The sequence below is a fragment of the Trachemys scripta genome, chromosome 12, assembly GCF_013100865.1.
Source record: "Trachemys scripta elegans isolate TJP31775 chromosome 12, CAS_Tse_1.0, whole genome shotgun sequence".
NCBI classification, from domain to species: domain Eukaryota; kingdom Metazoa; phylum Chordata; order Testudines; family Emydidae; genus Trachemys; species Trachemys scripta.
The window spans coordinates 3710239-3737078 of NC_048309.1; the positions used below are offsets into that span (position 1 = coordinate 3710239).

The window sequence follows — 26840 nt, forward strand, 5'->3', positions numbered from 1 at the left end:
GTCAATCTAAGATAGGTCAACGTCAACTACGCTATTCTCGTAGCTGAAGTTGCATATCTTAAATCGATCCCCCCCAGCGTAGACCAGCCCTTAGAGACTAACACGTTTATTTGAGCATAAGCTTTAGTGGGCTAAAACCTGGGTTTTGGCCCACGAAAGCTTATGCTCAAATCCATTTGTTAGTCTCTAAGGTACCCCGAGGACGCCTCGTTTTTTGAGCTTCCGCTGCAGCAGTTCCTGGGCAAGTGCAGAGATGAGGAACGAGTGCCAGGGAACTGAAGGTAGGCGGAAAACAAAGGGTTTCCCATTCCCCACTAACACGAGACCCCCGGGCGATCGTATGATCATTCTGGCTGCAGACACTACGCCGCTCACCGTGAGGACAGAGCGCTATACCTGAAGGAGGGCCAGCAAGGATCCTGCACGGTCTGATACTCTTCCCACGGCCACCCCTAAAACTCAGCTACCCGAGGCGGGCCAGGAGCAGCCACCCCACCCCACGCAGGGCCGCGCGTGGGAGACACAGGCTGGCCAAGGCCCACTTTGGTGGGGCCTGGGAGGTAAGGCTTGAAGAGCCGCTGGACCCAGCTGGGGCTGGTCAGGGAGCGGCCTGAGGGGAGCCAAACCGCCTTGGAAGGGGTCGGCTTCATTCACACACGTGGCTCCTGTCCTGTCCCTGAGGCGAGCCAATGACACCCCCAAAATGGCGTCGCTCTACCAGGCCCCTGCTGGGCCTGCCCCTGGCCGCTCGCTTCCTTCCCTACGCGGGGTTTGTCTCTCCGCATCCCTCTCCTCATGACCCCTCAGTAAAGCGCCCCGCCCCGCGCGGCCTGTTCTCGCGAGAGCAGGAGTGGCGGGACAGAGGAGGCGGAAGTGACGCACAGCATGACGGCGGAGGGCGGACTCCGGAAGTGCGTCACGGCCTCGCGCCCCCCCCCCCGGCGGGCGGGCCCGTGAGCAGCAGGCGCGGGCCTTGCGAACGCCGGAGCGGGAGGTGAGGGAGGGACGGCGCGAACCATTTACTAATTGCTCCGGGCTTGGCCTCTTCCTTGGGGCTCCGGCTCCCCGCCTCATCCTAGCCCGGCCGCTCCGCCGCGTTTCCATGGTAACCGGCGGAGCAGCGCCCTCGGGCTCCCATCACAGCCCCCGGCCCCCATTAGGACCCCTCGGGGCCAGGCCGCCGCGGCTCTGCGCCTCTGGCGGGCTCCTGGGGGCGGGGGGGTGAAGGCCGCAGCCCTTCCTGGGCGGCTTCTCAGGCCCTGTCTAGACCGGGGACCCGCGCTCCTCCTTGGAACTGAAGTGTTTCTTTACTGGGCGTGCAGCGCCTCTGCGTGGCTCAGCTCCCGGGTGGCCCGTGCGGGTTTAACCTGAGCTGATTAGGAGTCAGGTGAAGGTTTCACCCTGGGGGTGGTGGACCCCTGAGGGTGTGCGGACTATGGCTGAGGGGGCTACCAAAGGCTGTCCTTACCGGTGGTTTTCAATCTGTGGGGGGGGTGGACCCCAGGGGGTCCACAGACTATGTCTAAAATGTCCAAAGGGCACTGCACCTCCATTTGAAGTTTTGTAGGGGTCTGCAAATGAAAAAAGGTTGAAAACCCCTGGTTTAGAGTGACTACACTACAGCGGCACAGCTACGGTGCTAGGGAGGCCACTTGTCTGATTTTATACAAGACCGTACCCTTTTCAGGTGGTTGGCCCCCTATCCACTACTGGGACAAAACTGGACAGGGCTTTGTCGCTATCCGTTGGGGGAATGGCGTTTTGAACAGTACTTCGTCCCCACTGACCTGACCTTGTACGCATTCTGCTTCCAAGGTCAGATAGGTCCGGCTGGCAGGGCCAAGGTCACACAGGCAGGCGCACTCGCGCTGTTCCTGGAAGTGCTGAAGTGTCCAGTATTCTGGGAACATGTGAGTGGCTACCCTGTACTGTGCTGTATCTATCCTGCTGCAGCACCATAGCAAAGATACTTCCTACATCAATGGAAGGGTTTTTCCATCAATCTAGTTAATCCATCTCTCCCAGAGGCACCAAGTAGGTCTCTGGAAGAATTCTTCCCTCCATCTAGCTGTGTCTGTGGGGGAACTTAAGTCAACCTAATTACGTTGTACAGCGCATGACATTTTTCACAACCCTAAGCGAAGTAGCTAGGTTGATTTCATTTTTAGGTGTAGGCCAGGCCTAAAGAGGCTACCCTTAAAGTGACATAAGAGGGTCTGTGCAGATTTTTGCACTCATTTAAACCAACAGCTTTAATCAAATCAGTGCAACAGAAGTATGAAACTTGGGACAGTACTTGGTTGGGCAAGGCTGCTGGAAGCCTGTGCAATTTGAATGAGGGATACTTTAAAGAAAAAAAAAAGGGAGATTTAAAATGTTTGAGATGTAAATAGCCAAATTCTTCTAGAAATAGATCTTTGAAGTGAATAGACAGGAGGGACTCTCCCAAAGCAGGGAGACTTGACAGGTCTGGGAGTATTTGAGGTGACCAAGTCATTTATACTCTCTGTGTTTAACATTAAACTACATGCACCTCTCCCATGCTTTAGATATACATAACTCTAAATTGGCAGTATTAATTTATTTAGTTTCCAATGATGGACTGCCCATTCTATTCCACTAAATGCCCCCTAACAAACATAAATAGAATAATAAATTTGGCGTATTCCGTGCCTGCATTAATGGTATGATTCTACAAAGATTGAAGTTTGTGAATAACTTTACTCCTGTGAGCAGTTGCATTGCATGCATTGGACTACTTACAAGAGTGTGCTTAGATCTTTGCAGAATTGGGCCCTAAATCCTTGTGAACTTTGTAGCTGTTGTAAGTAGTAATTTGCTGGCAATATTGTTGCCTAAAAATGAAATGACAATACTCTCATCTACCATATAAGTGTAATTTCAATGGATTTTAATGAGAAGTTGCCGTATGTACATATTTAGCATATATGCTTCTTGTTGTGTGCTGTAAATGATACATGATGAAGCATGCTCTTGGTTTCTGTGCTTTCAGTGTGTAAGATAAAGTATGCCCAAGATAACATTAAATGGCATCGCAGTGGACTTTCCTTTTCAACCATACAGATGTCAGGAGGAATACATGATTAAAGTGCTTGAGTGCCTCCAGAAGGTAAGCACTGGGAGAGGTTACAGTAAATTTCCAGCACTGGTCAGGCGGACTCCTTTGGGATCCATTCGTGTTGGGGAATGGGTGGGAAGGGCGATTTAGGATTTGGAGTGTCAGTGTTTCCAAAATAATTCCTTCTACCTACAATGCAGACTTTACTGTGTCAAGTGACAGGGTTTTACCTGTGATCAGGTTGAATTATAATCATGTTACAGAGTCTGCTCTTTATAGGGCTTTGGCCCAGGGTTCTATTTTGTGTTTACAACACAATTTGATTCTGTCCACAAGCAGTACCAGGCCATGGTATAACTCGGTATCTCAAGAGGGTGAAATTTATAATGTAGATATTTATTTTTTGGCAGGGGTGGGGAGGAAAGAGGTTCATAACTGTTAGGATTTCTCTGCCATAGGGGGCCAGGTCCGAGCCGAAGAGCAAGCCCTTTTATTTATTTAAAAAAAATAATAAAAAATCAGTTTGGTTGTTTTAAGTAAAACGAACATGAAAATGAATCGACTAGCATATCAGATGTTTTGAAGGTATAGTAACATTTAAAGGCTGTTTGTATAGCATGGCGGGTAAATGGTTTTTGTAATGTGAAAAAAATATTTAAAATAGTTTTTAAGAAAGAGGCTGTGCAGTAACCTTTTCCCTGGTGATTTACTGTGGAATTTTAATTCTTTATCAGAAATCAGAGTTTGTAGAAGCTAGAATGCAGTTAATGTAAAAGGTTATCTGTAGGGCCCTACCAATTTCATGGCCATGAAAAACATGTCGCAGACCGCGAAATAAGCCCTCTCCTGTGAAATTTGAACACCCTGAAATCAGCCGGGCTGGGGAGGGACTGGACCTGCCCTTTCCCTGCACGGCTATTACGGGGAGAGATCAGACCCACCTCCACAGGCAGCAAGTGATACACCCTCACTTCTGCACTGCAGCAGCTCCAGAGCTGGACTCTGGTCTCCTGGCCCCCACGGCTCTTGCCCGGGCTCAGGGCGCCTGAGCTCTGGGGCTTCCGCTCCCTCTCCCCCATGGGTCCTGCCCAGGGTGCTGCCTCTCTCCCCCTGCAGCTTCAACCTGGGATCAGGAATCTGGGTTGGGTGCTGTCACCCCCCCCACCCACATCCCCGCAGCTCCAGCTCCTGCCCTCGTCCCCTGTGGCTTGGGACTGCTTCTCTGCCCTCCCCCCCAAACTATGGGCCCATGCATTAATCCACCACTGGCTCTGTCTGGGGTGCTCCCAGCAACACTGGGGAGATCAGACCTACCTCCACCTCTGGGAACCTTCTCTAGCTGCAGGAAACTGCAGCTGCTGCTTTCAGAGCTGGGGTCTGAAGGTAGCATGGAAGTGAGTATGGCAATCCTGTAACCCCCCCCTTCAAGAGCTTTAGAACTCCCCCCCCCCCACACCCCCTCTTGGATCAGCCCCCCCCCCCCCTGTTAAAACCCGAAATTTTTCAGGTAAAAACCTCAAAACGGGAAAATTGCCCAATTTTAAACCCCCCCCCCCCATGGCTGTGAAATTGACCAAAGTGAATTGTGAATTTGGTAGTGCCCTAGTTATCTGGTTTGCAAACTGCGAAAGGAGACTCACAATTTAAACTACTAATGAAAAAAATAGCTAGTTTTTCTCCTTTGTCCATATACTCTCTGCTTTCCACTCACGAGACTTTATTTTTAATTGTACATATTTTTTAGCATGCAATTAAAAAAAAAACAATGCCAGAAATGTTATAGCGTTAAATCTTTTGGCAGAAATGTAGGTAGGTTTTTTCTTCCCTCTCTCCGAAACTTGGAAAAAGAAAACTAAATAAGTAGTCCTTATGTTCATGCAATCTGTCCTTAATTTAAAAAAATGATGGTGTACTTATGGTATTATCTACTTGGCATTTCTGCAATATAGTCTTAGTGAATGTCAAACAAATAAGGAAACACTTTCCAAAATACTGATTATTCTTTGCCTGGAGTGCCTAAAGTAGTTTTTCTGAGATTCATGTTCTTTGTTCCACCCTATCCAAGACCTGAGCTCTTATGTGGAAGAAGAGAAGTTTTACTCTCCATGACACTTCAGAATTCAGCCTCACCACAGCTGCAATGTTAGTTGCTCAGTAGACCCCCACTGATGTTGGAATGTAAAAGCAGATATCATTTTAAACCTGTTTTATGAATGGCCTTTCTTAATAGTGTTTAGACATAATTTGCCCTGGTCAATGCATAACCTAGGCATAAAAGTTTTAAAACAAATTGCATTCTGTAATGTCTGGTCTACAGACATAAGATATTTAAAAACAGGTCATGGGCACAGTTCTATTCCTGGTGTAAACCATCTATACTGCGTGATTCAATCTTGTGATGTGGAGTGTGTGTTTAAACTACTAACTTGCTTAGCAAATCAGTCACCATCAACAGTTTTGTAATCATTTCCAATTTTAGCCTAAGGCAGCAGCTTATAATTTCCTTTATTTTAACCTAAAATTTGTCATGTGTTAAGCAAAGTATGGAGAATTTCTGTGCTAATTAAAGAATAAAATAATCCGTGAATCTGTGTTTTAGGTTGAAATAGTGTTTTTTTGAAGAAGTGTTTTTTTCTTTTTTTACCCACGAAAGCTTATGCCCAAATAAATCTGTTAATCTTTAAAGTGCCATCGGACTCCTCGTTGTTTTTGTGGATACAGACTAACACAGCTACCCCTCTGATACTTGACTTGGGTAAAGGCTCTTACAGGTTGTACCTCTATGTGGCAGCTTTTACAGGTTTATAAGCATGTGCATATGTGTTTCTAGTGGAAGGTATATCATGCTACATAAATCTGTACAGTGATGTGATTATTCTTTTCCTGGGAAAATACTGTACTATAAGGTGATCAATACTAGGCAAATTTCTGAGTTGTCCCCAAATTTTCCTCCCTTTCCCCCAACATTAAGAAGGTGAATGGCATTTTGGAGAGTCCCACGGGTACAGGGAAGACCCTGTGCCTCCTCTGTACCACTCTGGCTTGGCAGGAGCATTTTAAAGATACCATCTCGGCACGGAAAATCGCACAGCGAATGAATGGAGTGGAACTCTTTCCTGACAGACCCATGTCGTCCTGGGGTGATGCTGAAATCCCAGGTAAATGTCCCAGCAAGCAGACTTTGACTGTTATACTTGGTTGGGAACCTTAAAGGAATTATAGGGGATGATTAGTATTTCTTTTATCCTTGTCATGTACCTGTGAATGTCAGAATGGTATTATTTAGCAGCTAAAGCATTATTTCACACTTACCTTTTACTGATGTAAATCTAAAGATGTCTCACTTAACCTTTCTCCTTGCTACAGGGCAGTAAAAATATCCACTTAGCTCATTTCCTGTAGGTGAATAGTTGGATTGTAAAATTCCTTGCTGTCTCCATAAGCCACACTGTTACCATAGCACCAGCTGGGGAAAGCAGGCTAATGATATCTTTAGCTCTTCCTTCTGTTTAGCGCTAATAATTTTTTTCTTTTTTTCTCCCTTTGGCAGCTTATTACACTGATGTTCCTAAAATAATTTATGCCTCCAGAACCCATTCTCAGCTTACTCAGGTCATCAGTGAGTTAAAGAGTACTGTCTACAGGTAAATACACATTAAGAAAATGCTTTTCAGTCAGAGTAAAAGGGTAGAAACCCAGTCATTTCAGGGATTATTTGAATTGTGTTGGGATGACTACATATCTGATGATGTATCCCTTGGAATGCAAGTCTCATAATGCAGATGGATGGAAACTGAACTTCTCTGACTCACTGTGTAGCTTTTCCCCATGCTGAGGATTGTGCTTCCCATTCTTCTTCCTTTTTTCGCTCCTATCCCAAAGTTTCCTGTATATAATCCCCTTTACTTCAAAAGTTCCTTTGAAAAAGTGTGGTTTTCCAGTCAAGCCTGTACATTTTTTTGTGTATGAAAAGAAATGTGCTTCATATTTTTCTTCAGGGAGAGATAAACTGAAAAATCTATCTGGGTTAATAGAATATTTTGCTTGTATTCCTGCCAATGGTGCTGTTTCATGTAGTTCCATGGTTCTGTTTTTTGTAATTTGTCAGTTAGTAGTCATTTGCGTATCTGTATATCTTTTCAATTAACAAAGCTATTTTGAATGCTTGCCTTCAGCCACAACTTCTGCAGTAAATTATCATTAATCCAATCTCCCTGCTATCTCAAAAATAGATTCTGGTGTGAGTGGGTTCTTTTTTAGGTCTGTGGTAATTAGGTGTGGTATTATAACGGGATCTAGATTTTATGGGGGTGCTTTCTGAGAGAGTTGACTAAAGCTGCTATTGATTACTCCCTGCCCCCATCAAAATAATTTCATTAATGCATATTTAAGATTGAGAATTTATTACTGCTACAAAAAAAATTGTGATGTTATAAATGAGAAATGTAGCTGTTGAAAAGCCTTGAGATTCTCAAATTTCTGACACCCACTTTTATTCTTCGCAGCCAACTTTCACATTTGAAATACTTGACTCAAGCTAGCAATATGTGTTCAAAAGTCTGTTTTTTCTCTCTCTTGTCCCCTCCTCCTTTTTTTAATATCAGCTATTTATGTGTTTTGTTTAAATAGGCCAAAGATGTGTGTTTTGGGCTCCAGAGAGCAGCTTTGTATTAACCCTGAAGTTAAGAGACAGGAAAGTAACCACATGCAGGTAAGAACGCAACAGTGAAATTGTGCACAGCTCATATATGTAAGTGACCGTATCTTGGCTTTAAGGCATGTAACTGCTAACGCTGAAGTTCGTTACAATCCTTGGCGAAACTCAGAGGTATTAGTTGACCGTACAGTTGGAGTGCTATAGAAAGTTTGTGTTCTTGTCCTGCTCTGTTAGTGAAGAATTAAGTTCTGGGATTTACCTTTCCAAGAGGGGTTGTGATGGGTGAGAGCATGTGAATTAGTTTTCTGCATTCAACTTCCAGTCCTGCCACTTGCTTGCCAAGTGACCCAGGGCAAGTAGTTTCAAAATGACACCATCAATTTAAAAATCATGCTCCTGCTGGAAAATGTTTTACCTACTGTTGTCACATGTAATGTTAAGGACTACCATAGCTGAAAAAAGACTAATGGGGGAAAATAACTGAGTAGTCTGTCACTTTCCCCCTGTTTGTTTGGGTGTTTTACATACCAACGGGGAAGGGAAGAACACGGAGAGGAAAATCTGATTGTAAAACTGCAAACATCGGCCCAGGGATTTGTGGGCAGGTGTAGGCCCTGCAATGATATTTGATTCTTTCCCTGAAATTGACTAAATTTCAAATGGCTGGTGTCCCTTTTCTCTCTGCCTTAGTTTCCTTATTTTTAAATTGGGTTCAATACTACTTCCCTTACATGGCCTAATGTATGTAAGGCACTTAAGTCTTTATATGAAAGGTGCCATAGAAATTCAACATATTGGTGATGCTCAGAGTGTTTTTTCCCCTTTTTCTTTGGCAGGACAACTTGTTGTTATCCCCCTATTTGATTCTCATTGTTAATGATCTGGTATGCATTGCTTCTAGCTTGGTGCTCAAAGGGCATGCTGCATTTCTGCAGGCCCTCTTGGTAGCTGAATAAAGAGGCAGTATTAGATGGGTCTCAGAGGGAGGTTTGGCTTCTTCTTCGGGCAGGTGGATGCCCCTGGGGAGGGGACCTATCTGTGGGAAGTATGGAGGCGTAATGATGGATGTACAAGAAAAATCCTAGGAGATGGAGAAATTTAGGAACAAATGGCAGCCTCATTATGAAGGAGCCCAGTGAAGCCACATGTTTCGTAGGCTGTGGATTATAACCTGATCCTCTATTGTGCTTGGTTAAATTAAAATTTAAATAAATAAATAAATGGTTGGGGTAGATGCTGCACCGTGATCAAGATCTGCAGAAAATGTGAGAAGAAAAGGGATTGGTTTTTTAGAGAAACCTTTCCCCATTCCTTATTATGCTGAGCTGGTGTCACTGAATATGTTCATTTACCCTGCCCCTCCCTCCACAGCCTTGGGCCAGCTGTGCCTTTGTGCCTGAAATGTGCTTTGTCTTGCAGATCCACATGTGCCGAATGAAAGTGATGGCTCGTACTTGCCATTTCTATAACAATGTGGAGGGTAAGTTTGGCTGTGGAGGCAATGCCCTGGTTCTGGGCAGAGAGATACCTGGCAGGTGGATGGGGAAGTTGAAAAGGAATGAGAGAACCCATCGGCAACTGAATGTGTGCATGTACATTTACTTTTAATAGGTTTTTAAGCTAATGCTCAGGAAAGGTACAGGACTGATATCCCTGAAGACTGAAATCCTTTTAATTTGTCCACAAAACAGAGCAAGAGCAGCAGCAGTGCAAATTATCCATATAATCCCGGCAATAGGCTTCACCCCTGAACTGGTGAGGCCCTTCTAGGAGTGAGAGGGTATTTCTTTCTACATGCCCATTCCACTCTTGGCCTCTTTGCTGTGGCTGCTAGTAATTGAGCTAAATGAGAAAGTGGGTTTTGGGATTTGAATCAGACCACAAATTAATATCATGTTAGTCACCAAACTACTGAACTGCAACTCAGCAGAGAACCAGCATGCTACATGTTACACAGTGTGAGGGAACAGGGAGGAAGTAGCCAAGGTGTGGGACGACAGACCCCTTGTCTTCAACTGCAGATGGTTTGAAACATCCTTGCAGAACCCCCGTTCAATAAACTGTATTGTGCTTATCGTATCCTCTGAAGGATGATGGGCTGGATTGACTGTGCTAGGGTTCAAACCTGTGGTTCTGTATATTTTAAGATGAAGCTTAGACCAGTAAACTGGCGTCCTGAATTTTTACTAATATGCACACACACAAACAGTTCTTCAGCACAAGACCAAGTTAAGGAAAGGATAGCAGTTCCTCTTGCCTGAGTGGATTATAAGGCATTCGGGTCATTGAATTTTGGGCTGCAGGAACTGAGCAAACCAGAAATTAGCTTAGGACTAAACCATTGAAAAAATTATGGCACCAACATGTGTATTAGCTCACAAACTATCATCTACACATGTTGTGGCTTATTATGAAAAATGTAATTAAGAGTTAAATCAACAGGTGTTCACGTTTCTTGGAGCCTGTCCTGGAATTTGGAAGCCGCAGGGCCAGGTTTCATGGAAAAGGACCTGCTAGATTACATCTAGGCCATCCCAAGAGGTCCAGTGCAGGATTATTTCTTGCAATATGGACACTAGGGTAAAAATCAAACACTATTTATAAAACAGTTCTCCATGGAGTGAATGGAACAAAATACAAAATAATTGACTGAAATCTTCAAATGCTAATGTGTGTTTGACTGAAGCTTGTGCATCGAGGAGTAAATAACAGCCGGAGCCCTCAATGCTGGTGGAGCTACAGAGAATAACCTTAGGCCTTAGTTTCAATCCAAGGAATCAAGATAAGAGACTTTGATAGAATCCAATGAATGTGGAGCGAAGTACAAATCACACATGTGATTATGTTTATGTAATTATTTTCTTCGATTTCTGTAACTGTTCGTTTCTCCTTCACAGAGAAGAGTACAGAGAAGGAACTGACCAACTCCATCTTAGATATTGAAGACCTGGTTAAAAATGGAAACAAGCACAGGTAAAAGTTCCACACTGTCCTCCTTGTTCTGGGGAATGCATTTGTATGAACTTGACCCACCTATAAGTTCCAGATGAGCAGCAATGACAAGAGTCGAGTAGTGACGTGTGCAAAGAACTCTCAAGAAATCCATCTCTGCACTGAGACCTTAATGCCTCTTCCTAGAGCTGATGGTGGATTTGAGTCCTGATCTGCTGCAGAGACCAGATACTGATCAGTCAGGCATATCCGAGGAGGAACTGCTGATTATGCAGGTGCTATGGTGGTTTTATGAGGTGGATGAGTCCACAAAATCTCTTACCACTAGAGATTTCATGATCTAATCCAGCATTGAATCCTGGTCTTCAGGGGAGAAAGATTAGTGCATTGAACCACTAAGTCATCTCATTTTTCTCCTGTTTGGTATCTTGATCTGTGTTTTGCTGGACTGCACAGTTAGGTATTGAGTCTGGCATTCCTTTTTACTGAAGTATAAATAAGAAGGGCCCACATGGATAAAGCGAGGCATCTGCCTTAAGATCTAATGTTCCAGTCATTAAAAAGCTGTTTAGAAACCTTTGAGAGCCTGAAACATAATCAATGAAGGCAGAGTGCACTTTAGTCTCTCTGTGGATATTATTTTATAGTTCATACTTTTTTTTTTTAAACAGAGTTTGTCCTTATTATCTATCTCGGAGCCTGAAGCAGCAAGCAGATATTATTTTTATGCCTTACAACTATTTACTAGACTCAAAGGTAACGTTTTTATTTTTAAATTCAAATGTTTTTTATTGATCTTTTTTATCAGTTTTTAGTGGATATGCCAAAAAGAATGTGCATAGCAAACAAACTCCTGAGGTGGTACACTTCAAAACTAGGTAAAACACTGCACAGAGTACATGAGGCAAAACTTCATAACCTAATTCAAATCAAGAACCTTAAAGATGGTTCACTGGCACATCTTGCTCTTTGAATTTCCTTCTCCCCTACAATTAAGGAGCATGGGTTTTTTGGTTTTAACAGGAGCTCAATATCATTCAGTCAGTGGAATTCACCCTGCAGGGCACAATTCCCTTATGTTGTTTGTGTTGGTCTTACAATAAACCACTGTCAGAGGACAGGATACTGGGCTTGATGGACCTTTGGTCTGACCCAGTATGGCCATTCTTATGTTCATAATGAAAACTAAATTATATCCTGACAGTCTTTTTGCCACTTGTGGCATGCCTTGAAATAAGTATCTTTTGAAGAGTTACCTCCATGATGGTAAAAGAGACCAATCTGTGCTATTTACAGGCAGTATGAAAAGTGATGTTTGTTTACATTTAAATATTTAAAAAGACACCTGTGGAAGGCTTTAGGTGCCCTAACATTCAATTAATATTATGACATATCCTCAGCAACGTTATACGATCTGGCAGTCATCTCAAAAACAGCTCCTTTCCACCCCTCTTTTGGCCCAGGACGCATACCTTCAGTCGTCTTCAAAAATCCTGTGGAATAGATGTCTTTTGCAGCATGACCAGAAGGTCACCAAACTTGGGCAATTTCAGATCAAGGTAGAAAGCAATTTCTAGAGATCCAGGGCCCTCCCAGAGAATGCCCTGCCACTTGTCTCCTCTCTTTATAATGTTGGGAATCCAGCTTGAGACACCTCTGCTGACTGCAGTTGTTACCGTCTGGAGCAAAAAGAAAGGCAGTCTTTCAGGTAGGCAGTTCCCAGGCCATTCCATCTTCAACTCAACTTAGAGATCAGTGGGCTGCCAATGCAGATCCCAGAGCGCTGATGTCTTGTGCTTCCTGCAAGATGCTCTGGTCAATAAGAAGTAACCAACAGATATTCTATGTAGTGCCTTCATAGAAATCCAGGGGTAGAAGGGACCTCAAGTGATCATCAGGTACAGCTCCCTGTGCTGAAGCAGGACTAAGGAAACCTAGACCATCCCTGAGAGGTGTTTGTCTAACCTGTTATTGAAAGCCTTCAGTGATGACAATAATTCCACAACCTTCCTTGGTGTAACCTATTCCAGTGCATAACTATTCTTATAGTTAGAAAGTTTTTCCTAATATCTAACCTAAATCTCCGTTGCTGCAGATTAAGCCCATTATTTCTTGTCCTATCTTCAGTGGACATTGAGAACAATTTATCCCCATCCTCTTTGTAAGAGCCCTTACCATATTTGGAGAGTGTTATCAGGTCCCCCATCAGTCATCTTTTCTCAAAACTAAACATGCCCAGTTTTTTAAGCTTTCTTCATAGGTCAGATTTCCTAAAGCTTTTATCATTTTCCTAGCATTCCTCTAGACTCTCTCCAGTTTGTCTGCATCTTTCCTAAGGGTAGATGTCCAGAACTGGACACAGTACTCAGGGTGAGGCCTCACCAGTGCTAAACAGAGCAGGCTGATCTGTAGGCTGTCAGAGTATCAAAGTGAGCTAAAGATGAAGAGGGTCTTAGGAAATGAATTGACTGAACTTTATAATTGTACTGCACATAATACTGTGGGTGTGTTCTCTTTTGTCAAAGATGACAAAAAATATATGTAGAAAATACGACAAAGAGAAATTAGAATGAATTATAATAAATTAATGCATCCCTTAAGGTATTAGTGTTATCTTCTTTCTTATGCATGTGAGTGCCTCTCAATTTCACCTTTTGGCCCCTAATCACACTCCTTCACAAGACAGACTATTATACATAAGATGGACCCATGATGTCATCTGACTTTCAGCACAGGTGTATGGCCTTGCTCTTACCTCTAGAGGACACTTTTATTATTTCCATTTCAAGAGACTATGTTGCAGTGTAAGCAGCCAGAACTGTTCTGCTTGCCACATTCCATAGTGAATTATATCCCATCCAAACTCTCTCATGGTCCAGGTCACCAAGCTGTGTCCAAAGGACGTGTTGCTATCTCACCCATGTCCCCTTTGTTTTTGCTTTTAGAGCCGGAGAGCACACAACTTAGATCTGAAAGGGACTGTGGTAATACTCGATGAAGCTCACAATGTGGTAAATTATATCTGACTTTTTTCCCCCCCCCACCATTTCCCCTTCCCCACGCAAACAAAGTCTGACCCTTGTAGGTTACTTGTAACCAGGGCCGGCTCCACGCACCAGCCGACCAAGCACATGCTTGGGGTGGCACCTGGAGGGGGGTGGCGCTCCGGCTGGCCGGGGAGAGCGGGGCCGCGACCGGGCTCGCCGCCCTCCCCCGGCACTCTGGCCGGCCGGGGAGAGTGGGGCCACGGCCGGGCTCGCCGCCCTCCCCCCGGCGCTCCGGCCAGCCGGGGAGAGCGAGGCCGCCCTCCCCCCGGCGCTCCGGCCAGCCGGGGAGAGCGAGGCCGCCCTCCCCCCGGCGCTCCGGCCAGCCGGGGAGAGCGAGGCCGCGGCCGGGCTCGCCGCCCTCCCATGCCACGCTTCCCGCTGGGGGGGCCGGGGGCGGCCGGAGGCTTTTTTGCCTTGGGCAGCAAAAAAGCCAGAGCCGGCCCTGCTTGTAACAAGGCGAAAGCTACAGTAAAAGAAATTATTTCGGCTGCTAGTATGATCAGTTTAGAAAGGTGGTTAAGTATACATTTGCGACTCCATCTATGTTGAAGTGTGGGTTTGTGTTCTGCATGAATCTTAGCATTAGCTAAACCAATATCTGTAGCAGTAAACCTACTCTCCTCTATAATTGTGTGATATTGCTCCGTCTTCTTCTGTCCTGGGCTTCACATTTCTGTAAGTGGTTGAATCCCCAATTTCTGATGCCGAGGAATTAAATAGATCTAATACAATCTGTTCAGCTTCTTACATTGTGTCCTTCACTGAAAGTGTATTGGTTATAGAGCAAAGAGAACACGTTACAGCAGTGATCCTCCGATGGAGGCTCTTTAATGTGTCTCCTGTGGCTTTTTGCAGTACATGATATTAAAATTGTGTGATTTGATTATTAACCAGTCTAAGTTATTAATCAATCAGGATGCCTTTACTATGTGGTTAACCAATTTTAGTTGATAAAATAATAATACGTGTTCAGTCATTTTGCTGTGAGAATTATATAGTCTCACTATGTCCCCTGTCCTGCTGTTTATATATAGTACGACAGTAAATGAAACAACGAATTCATACTACTATGGCTCTTTTGGGTAATGTTCATTGTTGATTTGGCTCCTGAAGCACGGAGGGCTGAATATCACCGCATTACAGGTAAAACTTTTACATAATGATGAAGGAGGATGGATTATTCAAACCAGTGATTAAGCCTAGTGAGCACACAGACCAGTTTAGACTCAGCAGTTTATACTCCATGCTAGATATTGCAAACCTATCTGAAAGACCTACATTTACAGTACAGCAGAGCCCCCGAGTAATTCTGTGCGTGGCAGAACTGTTATTTACTGTTCTTGTGTAAGAGTCTTGCACAGTCTTATCGCTTCTGAGTCAGGCTTTCCTGAAGCAATCCTGGCAGATCTTTGGATCTGCTGGCAGCCGACACCAGGGATTTAACCCCTTCTCTGCTGGAAAGTGCAGGTCATCAGTTTCGTATGGAATGTTGTTCAGATGACTGCAGAATCAGGAAATTGCTAGGTACTTCATTTGGCAAGCAGTCTGGAGCACCTGGCTTGTTTGTTGTATAATTGGTGATTAGAAGTGATTATTAGTGAAGAAATTGAACAATTCTTGCCACAGTAGTCTGGTCCAGTTCTGGTTTTTCAGGTGTTTGTGTTGCAGTTGGAAGAGATGTGGAATTTTATTTGCTTAGTGAATAACTAACCAGATTTGATCATTCTGGTTCTTATTGTCAAAAGTGCACAGAATTTCTGTGCTTGCACTCTCAAGCATTACTGCGCTTAGATATTTAGTTGTGCCTAACTAGTACATCTGTCTAAACTAGTCACTTGAACATACAGCTGCAGTAGCTGCACATGCAAATTAGGTGTACAAAAAGCAAACATTTTGGAAAGAAGGATTCTAGGTCTAGAATGGTTCGGCTTCTATGGAATGTGAACTCCGTGATGAAAGTATTAAGTCTCTGCTAGCAGTGAGTACTACCTTGTAGAGTTGTAGATGGAACCTGGAAAAGCAGACTCTGATGTAGTAGTTTCATGTACTTTATGGCAAAAAGAGTCGTCGTCCCCTCCCCCCCCCGGCACCACACCGCGTTGTATTAGTTCTGCTCTGGCATGTTGGGCTATCTCACCTTTAAATGCTGGATAGCAAGTGAGTGTCTTAGCAATGATAGAAAATCAGACTTATTTCACAAGCATAATTGTTGAGTTTTTTTATTTTTTCTTAAGAACAAACAGCTGGTGGCCTCTTTTAATAGGAACTCTGTAAAGGGAAGATTGGATTTCTGCCGGAGCACCCTCCTCCTATCAAGAAGATAGCAGAAGGTGTTGCATTACAAGATCATACCCCTAACTGGCTCAAACACTAGTTCAGTGCTTGGATAATGAAGTATAAAGGAACTCTTAAAATGTGTCCCCTGATCTGCCAAATTACACTGCTTTGAATTTCTCTCTGGCAGCGGCAATGTTTATTTTCTAGGGGGCCTGTTCTTGCATTGTTGTCTATTTTGCTGCAAAATGGCTGCTAGAAGTGGAGGATGTTTGGCCTGAGGTAGGTGTAGAAATTATTTTTAGGGTTGGAATACTATATTTGCTGCCTTAATCAAAATAGTCCTTTCCATTAAAAAGTGAACCGGGTTCCCACAGAGCTTTTCCTCTTCACAGCATGTTAGAAGTCTTAGGGCTTGTCTACACAGGAAATTGACTGAAATAGTTATTCTGGAATAAGCTGTTTTGCTCACCCTGTAGACACTCTTTGCAGGGGCCTTGAGCAGTGGTGCCCCTCAATCCCTCTTATTCTTTTCCTGTGGAACATAATAGTCAAATCTCCTGTGGTCTGTAATACTTTTTTCTAATTTTGCTTGACGGTCTTAGTGTGCAGGTAGTGTTGGTGACTTGTGATATACAGGATATATCAGACTAGATGATCTGGTGGTTCCTTCTGGCCTTACATTTTATGACTCTATTCTAGAATAAAAGTGACTTTTATTCCAAAATATAACATGCATGTGGGGCGCTATTCCAGTATAGCTATTTATAATAGCTTATTCTGCATCTCAGTTTCCCCATGTAAGCAAGTCCTTACTATTTCTCACAGCTGGGAGGAAGGTCAATACCATCTTCATTTTATGGATGAGGAAACTGTGGCAGAGAAGGTTGTGACTTGGCCAAGGTGACAGAGAAGTATTGTCAAAATTAAGATTAGAATTGGGGAATATTCAGCCCATTAGACCACATCTCTCATGTAAGATTATTTAATTCCCTTCTCCATAGTTGATACTTATTTTCTTTATTTCTGTGTGTATATATTATTTAAATTTAAGATGACATGTATGTATGTTGTATTTTATCCCTCTACCTTCATTCATTACTTGCCAGCTTAGATTGTAAAATCTTGAGTGCAAGGGACTGCATCTTCATATGTGTTGGTCTAGTGGTATGATTTTTACTTGTGTGAGAGGTCCCAAGTTTAAATCCAGAACAAGTCCTCCAAAGGACAGGAATGGTTTGGTTCCTGTAAAATTTTATGGAAGGAAATATTTGTGGTCTGGAAGGACAAGCGCATACACCACAGAATATGAGAGAGGCTGAGGAGTTATTGGACATCCAGATTCAGGAAGCATTGCCACCCCAGATTTAAGAAAGGAAGAAATTGGTCACTGAAGGAGATTGGGAACCGGAGAGGAGACCAGACAGTTTGTAACCATCAGAGGCAAGAAGTTCAGGTGCATTCTACATGGCTGGAGGCAGGAGAGGAGGGGCAGGCCATGACCACCAGATAGAATCAGTCCAGGAGGAGTTCCACATAAGTAGAAGAATCTAATAATAATCATGTTGACGTCTTTAAACCACAAGTTGAGGACTTCAGTAGCTCAGACATAGGTCAGGGGTTTGTTACAGGAGTGGGTGGGTGAGACTCTGTGGCCTGCGTTGTGCAGGAGGTCAGACTAGAAGATCATAATGGTCCCTTCTGACCTTAGTCTATGAGCATGGAAACTGAGGCTATCGTCTGTGAAGATGCAGCTGGTCAAATGAAACAATGAGCAGTACAGGACATACCTGTGGTTGGCTGTTCAGCCCAACCCACAAAACAATCAAATGTGCCCACAAAGAGATCTCCAACCAACCAAGGAAGACAGAAAATCCTCCTTGGGGATTCTGTACAAAGAAGAAGAAGAACATCCTTTCCAAAGGAGCAGGCAGAAAACAGGATGGTGTGCTGTCTTCATGGAGCAAAGACACCAGATGTGGCTTGAAGACCGGATAGGCTTCTGAACTCAGCAGGCAGAGATCCACTGGTAATGATGCATAAGGCACTAATGATGCTGTTTCCTGGGATACCTCACAGATCTTAGATGACTTCAGGGAACTCGGAAGGGTACTGAAGGAGAGGAATGTTCTAGTGATTTTCTCTGAAATCCTTCGTTTGCTATGAACAAGAAGACAGAAGGCAGAAGACTTTAGAAGTAAACCGATAGCTAGGTAAATGGCAGAAGGATTAGGTTTTGTTGAAACATTGGTCCACCTTCTGTAGGGGTGAGGGGACTGTTCACTTTGCATAACCTCTGTCTCAATAGAATGGGGACCACTCTTCTAGACTATAGGCTGGCTAGACTTGACAGGGAGGGCATTAAACTAGCAACAAACGAGATGGTGAAAAGGGAGAAGTAAGCACTCAGTTACAACAAACCATGATGTTGAGAACAAAATTAATCAAAGTACCAAGAGATGTGAACCGAAGAAATTCTTTATTTGTCTGTACACCAATGTTAGGAGCCTGTGTAGTAAACAAGAGGAATTGGAATTGCTTATTTGAGCATAAATTCAACTCCAGGTACTACTGGAACTGGGTGGGATGGTTTGCATGATTGGAATGCTACGTCAGTGGTTTTAAGCTATTTAAAAGGTTTGAGTGGGCAAAAGGGGAAGAGTAGTGGTATGGTGTCAGAAATGGCATTGTGTTTGAGTCACTGACAAGTCAGAAGCAAATTGTCTTGAATGCTTACGTATCAGTGTCCTAACAGATATAGCACAAGATGGGGTACTAATTAGGGATGTAAATATAGTTTAAAAAGTTAACCATTTAAATGATTAAAATTACATTGTTTAACCAGTTAATCGATTAAAGGGAGAGGGGCTGGGGCTGCTCTGGCCAGCCCAGGGCTGGGGGTTAACGGTAAGTCTAATGCTTACCAGTTAACCATTTACAATTTTACATCCCTAGTACTAATTGGGGTCTGCTACAGACCACCCTATCACCCTAAGGAATAGGATGACCATCTCCTCGAGTGCCTAACTATAATGCATAGGGAAAACATTGCATTATCATGGAGGATTTAAATCTGAATGACATGCTGGGGTTCCTGTGTAGCCAGTACTAAAATGTCCTCAGAATTTGTAAATATTATAGATGACAATTTGCTAATTCAAAACGTGTTGCATCCCACATAGGGGAATTCAGTATTAGAGGAATTGCATTCAGGTGTTTTAAAGGAGCTGACTGCGGAGCTCTGTGGGATCATTAATGTTGATTTTCAATAACTCTTGGAACACTGGGGAAGTTTCAGAAGACTGGAAGAAAACTAATGTCGTGCTAATATTTAGAAAGTATGAAAATGATGACCGGGTAATTATAGGCCTGTTATCAGTCCCAGGCAAAGTAATAGAAAGGTTGATACAGGACTCAATAAAGAATTAAAGGAGGGTAATATAATTACTGCCAATCAGCATGGGTCTATGGAAAATAGATCTTCTCAAACTAACCTGGTACCTTTCTTTGATGAGATTACAAATTGGTAATAGAAGTGATGTAATATATTTAGACTTCTGTAAAGCATTTAACTTGGTAACACAGAACATTTTGATTAAGAAATTAATTATACAAAATCAAATAGCACACATAAAAATGATTTAAAAACTAGTGGACAGGTCCCAAAATGTAATTGTAAATAGGGAATCCTCATCAGGCATGTGGGTTTCTAGTGGGGTCCTGCAGGGATTCATTCTTGGATCTCTGCTATTTCATATTTTTATCAATGACCTGGAAAAAAACACAAAATCGTGACTGATAAAGTTTGCAGATGAGACAAAGTTTGAGGGAATTGTAAATAATAAAGACAGGTCCCTAATACAGAGTGATTCAGATCATTTGGTAAGCTGGGTGCAAGCAAACAATATTTGTTTTAATATGGCCAAATGCAAAGTTATACATCCCTAGTACTAGATACATCTAGGAACAAAAAATGTAGGCCACAATTTCATGTTTGGGGAATCTATCCTGGGAAGCAGTGACTCTGAAAGGTGGAAGGATGTTGAAAAATTGGAGTTCAGAGAAGAGCCACAAGAACGATTAAAGGGTTGGAAAATATGCCTTATAGTGAGAGACTCCAGGAGTTTAATCTATTTAGTTATTAGAAGAATAAAGTTACCTATAAGAGCATAAATTGGGACTGGAAATTTGATAATAGAGTTTCTTCAGTCTAGTAGACAAAGTTATAACAAGATCCAGTGGTTGGAAGTTGAAGCTAGACAAATATAGGCCTTGTCTACACTACCGCGGTAAGTCGACATAAGTTACATTATTTATGTAACTGAAGTAGTGTAACTGAAGTCAACGTAGCTTAGGTCGACTTACCATGGTGCCTACCCTGCGCTGTGTCGATGGGAGATGCTCTCCTTCCGACTTACTCTTCTCGGGGAGCTGGAGTACCGGAATCAACGGGAGAGTGCTCTGCCATCAACTTAGCGAATCTTCAGCAGACCCGCTGAATCGACACAGCAGCTCTTATCTATCGGTAAGTGTAGACATGGCCTAGGACTGGAAATAAGTAGCAGTTTTTAACAGTGAGTATAATTAACCATTGGAACAATTTACCAGGGGTTGTGGTGGATTCTTTGTCACTGGAAACTTAAATCTAGACTGGATGTGTTTCTAAAAGCTATGCTCTATTTCAAATGTGAATTAATTCAGGGAAGTATTATGGCCTCTAGATGATCACAATGGTTCCTTCTGACCTTATAATCTTTGACGTGCCCAGCACACCCAGGGCAATACCAGAATCCAAATAACAATAAATTCTGTATTTTCTTGGAATTTCAGGAGAAATTGTGTGAAGAGTCATCGTCTTTTGACTTGACTCCCTACGACTTGGCTTCAGCCATGGATGCTATAAATGTGGTACTGGAAGAACAAGCCAAAGTAGTTCAACAAAATGAAATCCATGCTGAATTCAATATGGAGTTTGCCAGCTCAGGTGTGTTAATAGCTGGGAACTAATGGTTTGCAAGGGATGTGGGGGGTGGCTTTGTCAACAAATTTGGAAAATAACTTTTTCCCTTAGTCAGTCCCTGTAAGGTCAAATCTGGGTGGTGGATAGATCAAACTTTCTACTTGGCCAATATTGTTGCTGTTCTCCTAACCTGTGGTAACCAAACACATCAAGTTTTAGCCAAACCTTTTAACATGAGATAAGGAATCAAGGAGGAGAAAAGTAAATAGAATACAAAATATGTAGTTGTATGAACACTTGAGTATAACCTTCAAAAACTGTAATATCCAGAAAGGCAGTTGGCAACAATAGTCTCTCTTGGAGAAATGAAAAATTGTGAGAAAGTTCGGATTAAGTTAAGAAACAGTTGCCTCAAATGCTGAACACTTCATCTAATCCCTGTGCGATTAGGAGTGAATTGTTTTTCCTTCTCAAACAGGGCTGAGCATGGAGCTTGAAGATATAGCAAAGATAAAGAGTAAGTACCGTTTCTTTGGTGTTAACTTATCTCAACAAAATTGCTGTTGATACAATAGGGAAAAAAAGGTGCTCTGGGAAATGATGGTAAATCAACCTCATGCAGCCTTTCTATGGCACCCTTTGACATCTGTCAGGCACATAGTTGAAAGCTTCATAGGGGGGGAGGGTCTTCTATTTATTTTAGAAATTTTGTCAAGGGTTCTGGTCCTTTGAGCATTCAGCCTTTTTCAGCATAGCTGAGAGGTTTGTATAGCTGGGAGAAGAATGCCTCCTACAGCTAGTCATTTCACCATTGCAAGGACTTTCCAAATTTTGTAATCCATCTCTCTTTTGGTGGAGCATTGGTTGTACCACTCTGCTGCAACCACAATTCTGCCAGCCAACAGCTGAATTTGTACTAAAGAGTTTGACCTTAAATAACCTTTTTCATCCCACCAAAAAAGAAAACATTTTGGAATAGAAAAGAACTTTGCTGGCAATAACAGAGCAGCTTTTTGAAACTTGATCCAATAGCACCTTGATTCTGGGAACACTTTCACAGTGTTTGAGGGAAAACGGTTAATTTGTAACCCTGCAACAATGATCTGTTTTCTAATTGCTCGTGTTGCTGGGCAGTGCGAGGTGAGTTTGAGATCTGTAATCCTGGGTTTTGGCGTTAGGAAGTAAGTACAATGGAAATCCTGATAATGTTTTTAAACTCAGCAGGCCAGAAAACTTCAGTGTCCCATACATTACCAAAGTGGTCCAAGGCTGTGTTAAATGGGGGATTTTGAATATTCTTGCTGCCAATAAATATTTTCAAATGCTTAGTTCCACAGTTCCGTCCTACAGCTTCAAATTAATCACAGAAATTACTCAGCATGACCTAGACAATATTTCAACTGTTTGGATGAGCTGTTCATATTGCTGGTTTTGCCTGTTCGTGGGGCTCTCACTTAATCAGAATACTTCCTTCTAATAAGCCAGCAGGAGATCAGCAATGGTAGTTCAGAGAGTCATAGAATAAAGTGGCATGTAAAATCTCAGTTTACTGTGTAATTGGATGTCCTCAGTATGAAGTTCACTGTTATAAACAGGCAGTATGAGTCAATGGATAGAGCACTGGAGTGAGACTCTGGAGAGACCTGAGTTCTATTCCTGGCTCTGCCACTGGCCTGTGGGGTGACCTTCTGCAAGTTACCTCACATGCCTCAGTTTCCCCATCTGTAAAATGTGGATATTGACCTCCTTTGTAAGGTGCTTTGAGATTCACTGATAAAAAGTGCTATAGAAGAGCTAGGTATTATTATGCCTTGTTTCTCTTACCTTGTTTCTCCCATGGTTGCATAACCCTCATTTCCTAGGCTTAGCTATACAAAATGGTGACCTACCACTGAATTAAAGAGGTCCTTAGTGAGATAAATTTGCAAAGGTGTCAAAGTGAGTGAAAGATTGTGTATTTATTAAAATCTCACATAGTAGCAAATTCTTAGATGTGAGAATCCCTTGTAAATGGAAGGAAATAGGCAAACGTACATATATTCTACTCTCCTACATAGATTATATCTCACAGGGATGTTGTGAGGCTTAATTAATGCTTACAAAGGGCTTTTGGATGATAGGTGCTCTATAACTATAAGGCAGTATAAATGTTTAGAAGTTTTAAAACTTAAACATTTGAATTAACTTAAAATTTATATTTCAGCAGTTTTTAAAGTATCAGATTGGTTACACAAACAAGATAATAGCTAGGTTTAGGGGCAGTAACTAGGTGACTATCTTTGTAACAAAGGCCATTCGAAAGAGCTCATTTAGATGAGTTCTGAATTTTTCATTTACTATAAATTGAACTATTTTCTCCTTTGATTGCCTTAAAGGAATTCTTCTTCAACTGGAAAATGCTATTGATGCTGTGCAACTGCCAGCTAATGGAAATGGAGTCACAAAAGAAGGGAGGTAGGTGCCAATTGGTGCTCTGAGATTGTATTATCCTCCTCATTAGTGTGACTGTTTGTTAGGAGAAGAGACTTCTGGCCTAATGAGACTGTCTCCAATGTGAGTTTCTCCTTCAAAGTTCCATTTGAAAGTAACACCATGCTCTGAAATAGGAAGTCTCTGGGGCAGCAAGTAGCAATAGGTATACTAGCTGTTAACATTAGTAATAGTGCTCTTGCTCTGGGAACCAGCTTTTATTATGTAACGTTATTCAGTGGGTCCCCATAAAAATGTTTCCCATTGTACTTGCTTACTTTCATGGTATTTCAGTAATTTGTTATGTTTTTAAACTCTGAAGAGCATTTCAGCCTCAGATTATACTAATTATGAAATCTATCAAATGTGACCCTAAATCAGTTGACCGCTTGCCTTTAGGAATAGCGAGTAGTTTGTTTATTATATGATGCTTTGAATACAGTATTATCCTCCTGTGATTGGGATTTTGCCGTTTAGCCTCTCACTGTTTAGTAATAGCAAGGTCCAACCATGTTGTAAGCTGGAAACTGCAGCTCCTATAAAAATAGTAAGTTAAAGTTTGGAAGATCTGGCATGGAGTGTGTGGGTGAATAATAGGGTATGTTGAACTGGATGATGGTCTTTAGTTGTTTCTGACAAATGCTGGCTTGTGAAATACTGATTCATATTAAGGTACCAGTGTAACTATGTTCTGGTTGAGGTATTTCATGCTCTACAGAACTGTGTGTAAACCAAAGGAAATTGTGTGTTTGTAATAAGGTGTGCATGAAAAGTAATTGCAGATGATGTGGTGGTGAAGGTCACTGGGCTTTCAAACAAAAATATCCCAGCATTATCTCAGTTAATCTTGTAACAAAGTAGTTACTACTTTTATTTACCCTTATTGTTTATGGAGAAGGGAATACAGTGAACTACAAGGGCAAGGTATTGCTGTTATTAAATGTAGGGTTATTTGCAAAGTCTGTCCAATTGTATTTTTGTTCTTGAATTGCAGCTACATCTTTGATCTGTTTGCAGAGGCCCAGATCACATTCCAAACCAAAACCTCCCTCCTGGAGTCGCTGGAACAGATTGAACAATTTCTCTCAGGCCGTAAGTGTAAGCCTGTCACCACGGCTACTATGTATAGTTCTGTAAGTTAGAGATGACAGCAAATGGAAGCTTCCATACTTCGAGGGCATAAATGAGAAAGGGAGAATGAGCGCTATTCACATAATGTTCTTCCTGTATTCCCTTTGCATGGGAGCAACATTAATTGTGCCATAGGCTTGTGAAAAGGCAGTTAAAAGTGTCCACCCACTCACCTCTGTCATAGTTTCAGCAAGTGGAAAACTGACAATTTGAAAATTGTTTATTCTCAAATGCCTGTTTACGTGCATAGTCTGCAGGATCTCTCAAAGTGCTTCACTGCTATCAGGAAAGTGAGTTTGCAGAACTGTATATGCTACCTTCTTAACTGGGCAATAATACTCAGTGGGAGGTGGTCAGGGGCCTGTAAAGGGGCAGGAAGCCTTACTACTCCTAGAAGGGAAATGGCATAAAGTTCCCTTTTGAAATATCTTAAACAGCTAATATCCAGCCTCTCAGTTTAGAGAACCTCCATTGAGATTTTGTCATTGATTATTAATGTATGTGAGGGGTATGAAAGCTAATTTACATTACAGCTTCTCAGTGGAGATGGGACAAAATACTATGAAATCAAGTCATGCTCTTGTTGCACACCAAACTGTGCTGGCAATGTGCTGGTTTCATTTATTTTTTTTGTTATCCAATGATGTTTTTAAACCACTTTATTAATAATCATTGTGGTAGTGAGATGTGGATGTGTGCAGTGCATATTTGTGTGTGTTTGTGCACGCTCAGGTATGGGTGTATATACATATGTGCATTTGTCTACATAAAAAGTTAATATACTGTCCTCTGTAGGTACTGGGATATTTACCAACACAGCTGGATTACATAAACTTTCAGACATTATTCAGGTAAATAATTCTGTGCTGCTGATTCATTATAATTCTAAAAGATTGAAAAGGTGGTGGAGGATGTGGAAAGACACCAAAGGGGTCTTTTTTTTCTCTCTCTTTGAAGTGTGTCTGTTTAACTCTTAAGCACTGATGGGAGTTGACATGCTATTGAGGGAAGAATTTCTACCTGACTATAGACTCAAACAGAGCTGCCTCCATGTGGCTTGTAGTTTGGTAGTGTGTTTCAGCAGAGATTTCATGCCTTTCACTGTAAGCATTAAGGTGTGAAAATAGCTGTTCTGGTTAGTTTTCTCTATTGAGAAATAGCTTCTATCTATGTAAGTCAGTGGGCCATATGGAATACGGGTGAGGATCTACTTAAAAAAACATCTAAATCAACACTATTCTGAATTTCTTTTTGAGTACAGAGCATAGTCTCTAAAGGAAACCTCTTTGTGAGTTTCATTTCTTAACTTCCAGGGCCAGACTTTCTTGGCATCTTGTGGACTGAAAGTTCATTTACAGGAAATACAGAACTGATTTGTGGCATTCAGAAGCCAGCTATAAAAGAGTTAAGTAGCTGTGTACTTCTGATATTTGACATAGTAGGAAATAAGGGAAAGTGAAAATCTGTTGATATTTCTCTGCACTATGATGAGATGGGGAGAGACAATCTTAAACATTCATATGTTATACTGGCACTAGAAAAGTTCAGAGAAGGGCAACTAAAATTATAAGGGATTTGGAACGGGTCCCATATGAGGAGAGATTAAAGAGGCTAGGACTTTTCAGCTTGGAAAAGAGACTGCGGGGGCTATGATAGAGGTATATAAAATCATGAGTGATGTGGAGAAAGTAGATATGGGAATAAGTAAATAACTTTCCTTAATACAAGAACTAGGGGCCACCAAATTAAATTAATGGGCATCCGGTTTAAAACAAATAAAAGGAAGTTCTTCTCACAGCGCACAATCAACTTGTGGAACTCCTTGCCTGAGGAGGTTGTGAAGACTAAGACTATGACAGCGTTTAAAAGACAACTGGATAAATTCATGGAGGTTAAGTCCATTAATGGCTTTAGCCAGGATGGGTAAGGAATGGTGTCCCTAGCCTCTGTTTGTCAGAGGGTGGAGATGGATGGCAGGAGAGAGATCACTTGATCGTTACCTGTTGGGTTCACTCCCTCTAGGGCACCTGGCATTGGCCACTGTTGGTAGACAGGATACTGGGCTAGATGGACCTTTGGTCTGACCCAGTACGGTTGTTCTTCTATATAACTCAGTGGTTTGAGCATTGGCCTGCTAAACTCAGGGTTGTGAGCTCAATCCTTGAGGGGGTTATTTAGGAATCTGGGGCAGAAATCTGTCTGGGGATTAGTCCTGCTTTGAGCAGGGGGTTGGACTAGATGACCTCCTGAGGTCCCTTCCAACCCTGATAT

General features: G+C 42.4%; 1 protein-coding gene across 14 annotated transcripts in view; it reads left to right on the forward strand.

Moving 5' to 3' along the window:
- The first annotated feature begins 929 nt into the window (after positions 1–929).
- RTEL1 (regulator of telomere elongation helicase 1) overlaps positions 930–26840 on the forward strand; it is a 101292-nt gene continuing 75381 nt past the window's right edge. For 12 of the 14 annotated variants that reach the window (XR_004647868.1, XR_004647869.1, XR_004647870.1 and 9 more), the window contains exons 1-14: positions 930–994; positions 3014–3130; positions 6051–6237; positions 6630–6723; positions 7709–7790; positions 9156–9216; positions 10634–10709; positions 11360–11444; positions 13634–13699; positions 20840–20993; positions 21448–21486; positions 23345–23423; positions 24433–24530; positions 25365–25420. Coding sequence is in view for 11 of the 14 variants with exons in the window: in XM_034787462.1 (XP_034643353.1) it covers positions 3029–3130; positions 6051–6237; positions 6630–6723; positions 7709–7790; positions 9156–9216; positions 10634–10709; positions 11360–11444; positions 13634–13699; positions 20840–20993; positions 21448–21486; positions 23345–23423; positions 24433–24530; positions 25365–25420 (1179 nt within the window). In the remaining 3 variants the exon portion in view is untranslated. Of the gene's footprint in view, positions 995–1366; positions 1388–1773; positions 1911–3013; positions 3131–6050; positions 6238–6629; positions 6724–7708; positions 7791–9155; positions 9217–10633; positions 10710–11359; positions 11445–13633; positions 13700–20839; positions 20994–21447; positions 21487–23344; positions 23424–24432; positions 24531–25364; positions 25421–26840 lie in introns of those variants that run through there. The other 2 variants (XM_034787460.1, XM_034787459.1) reach the window with 2 other exon arrangements.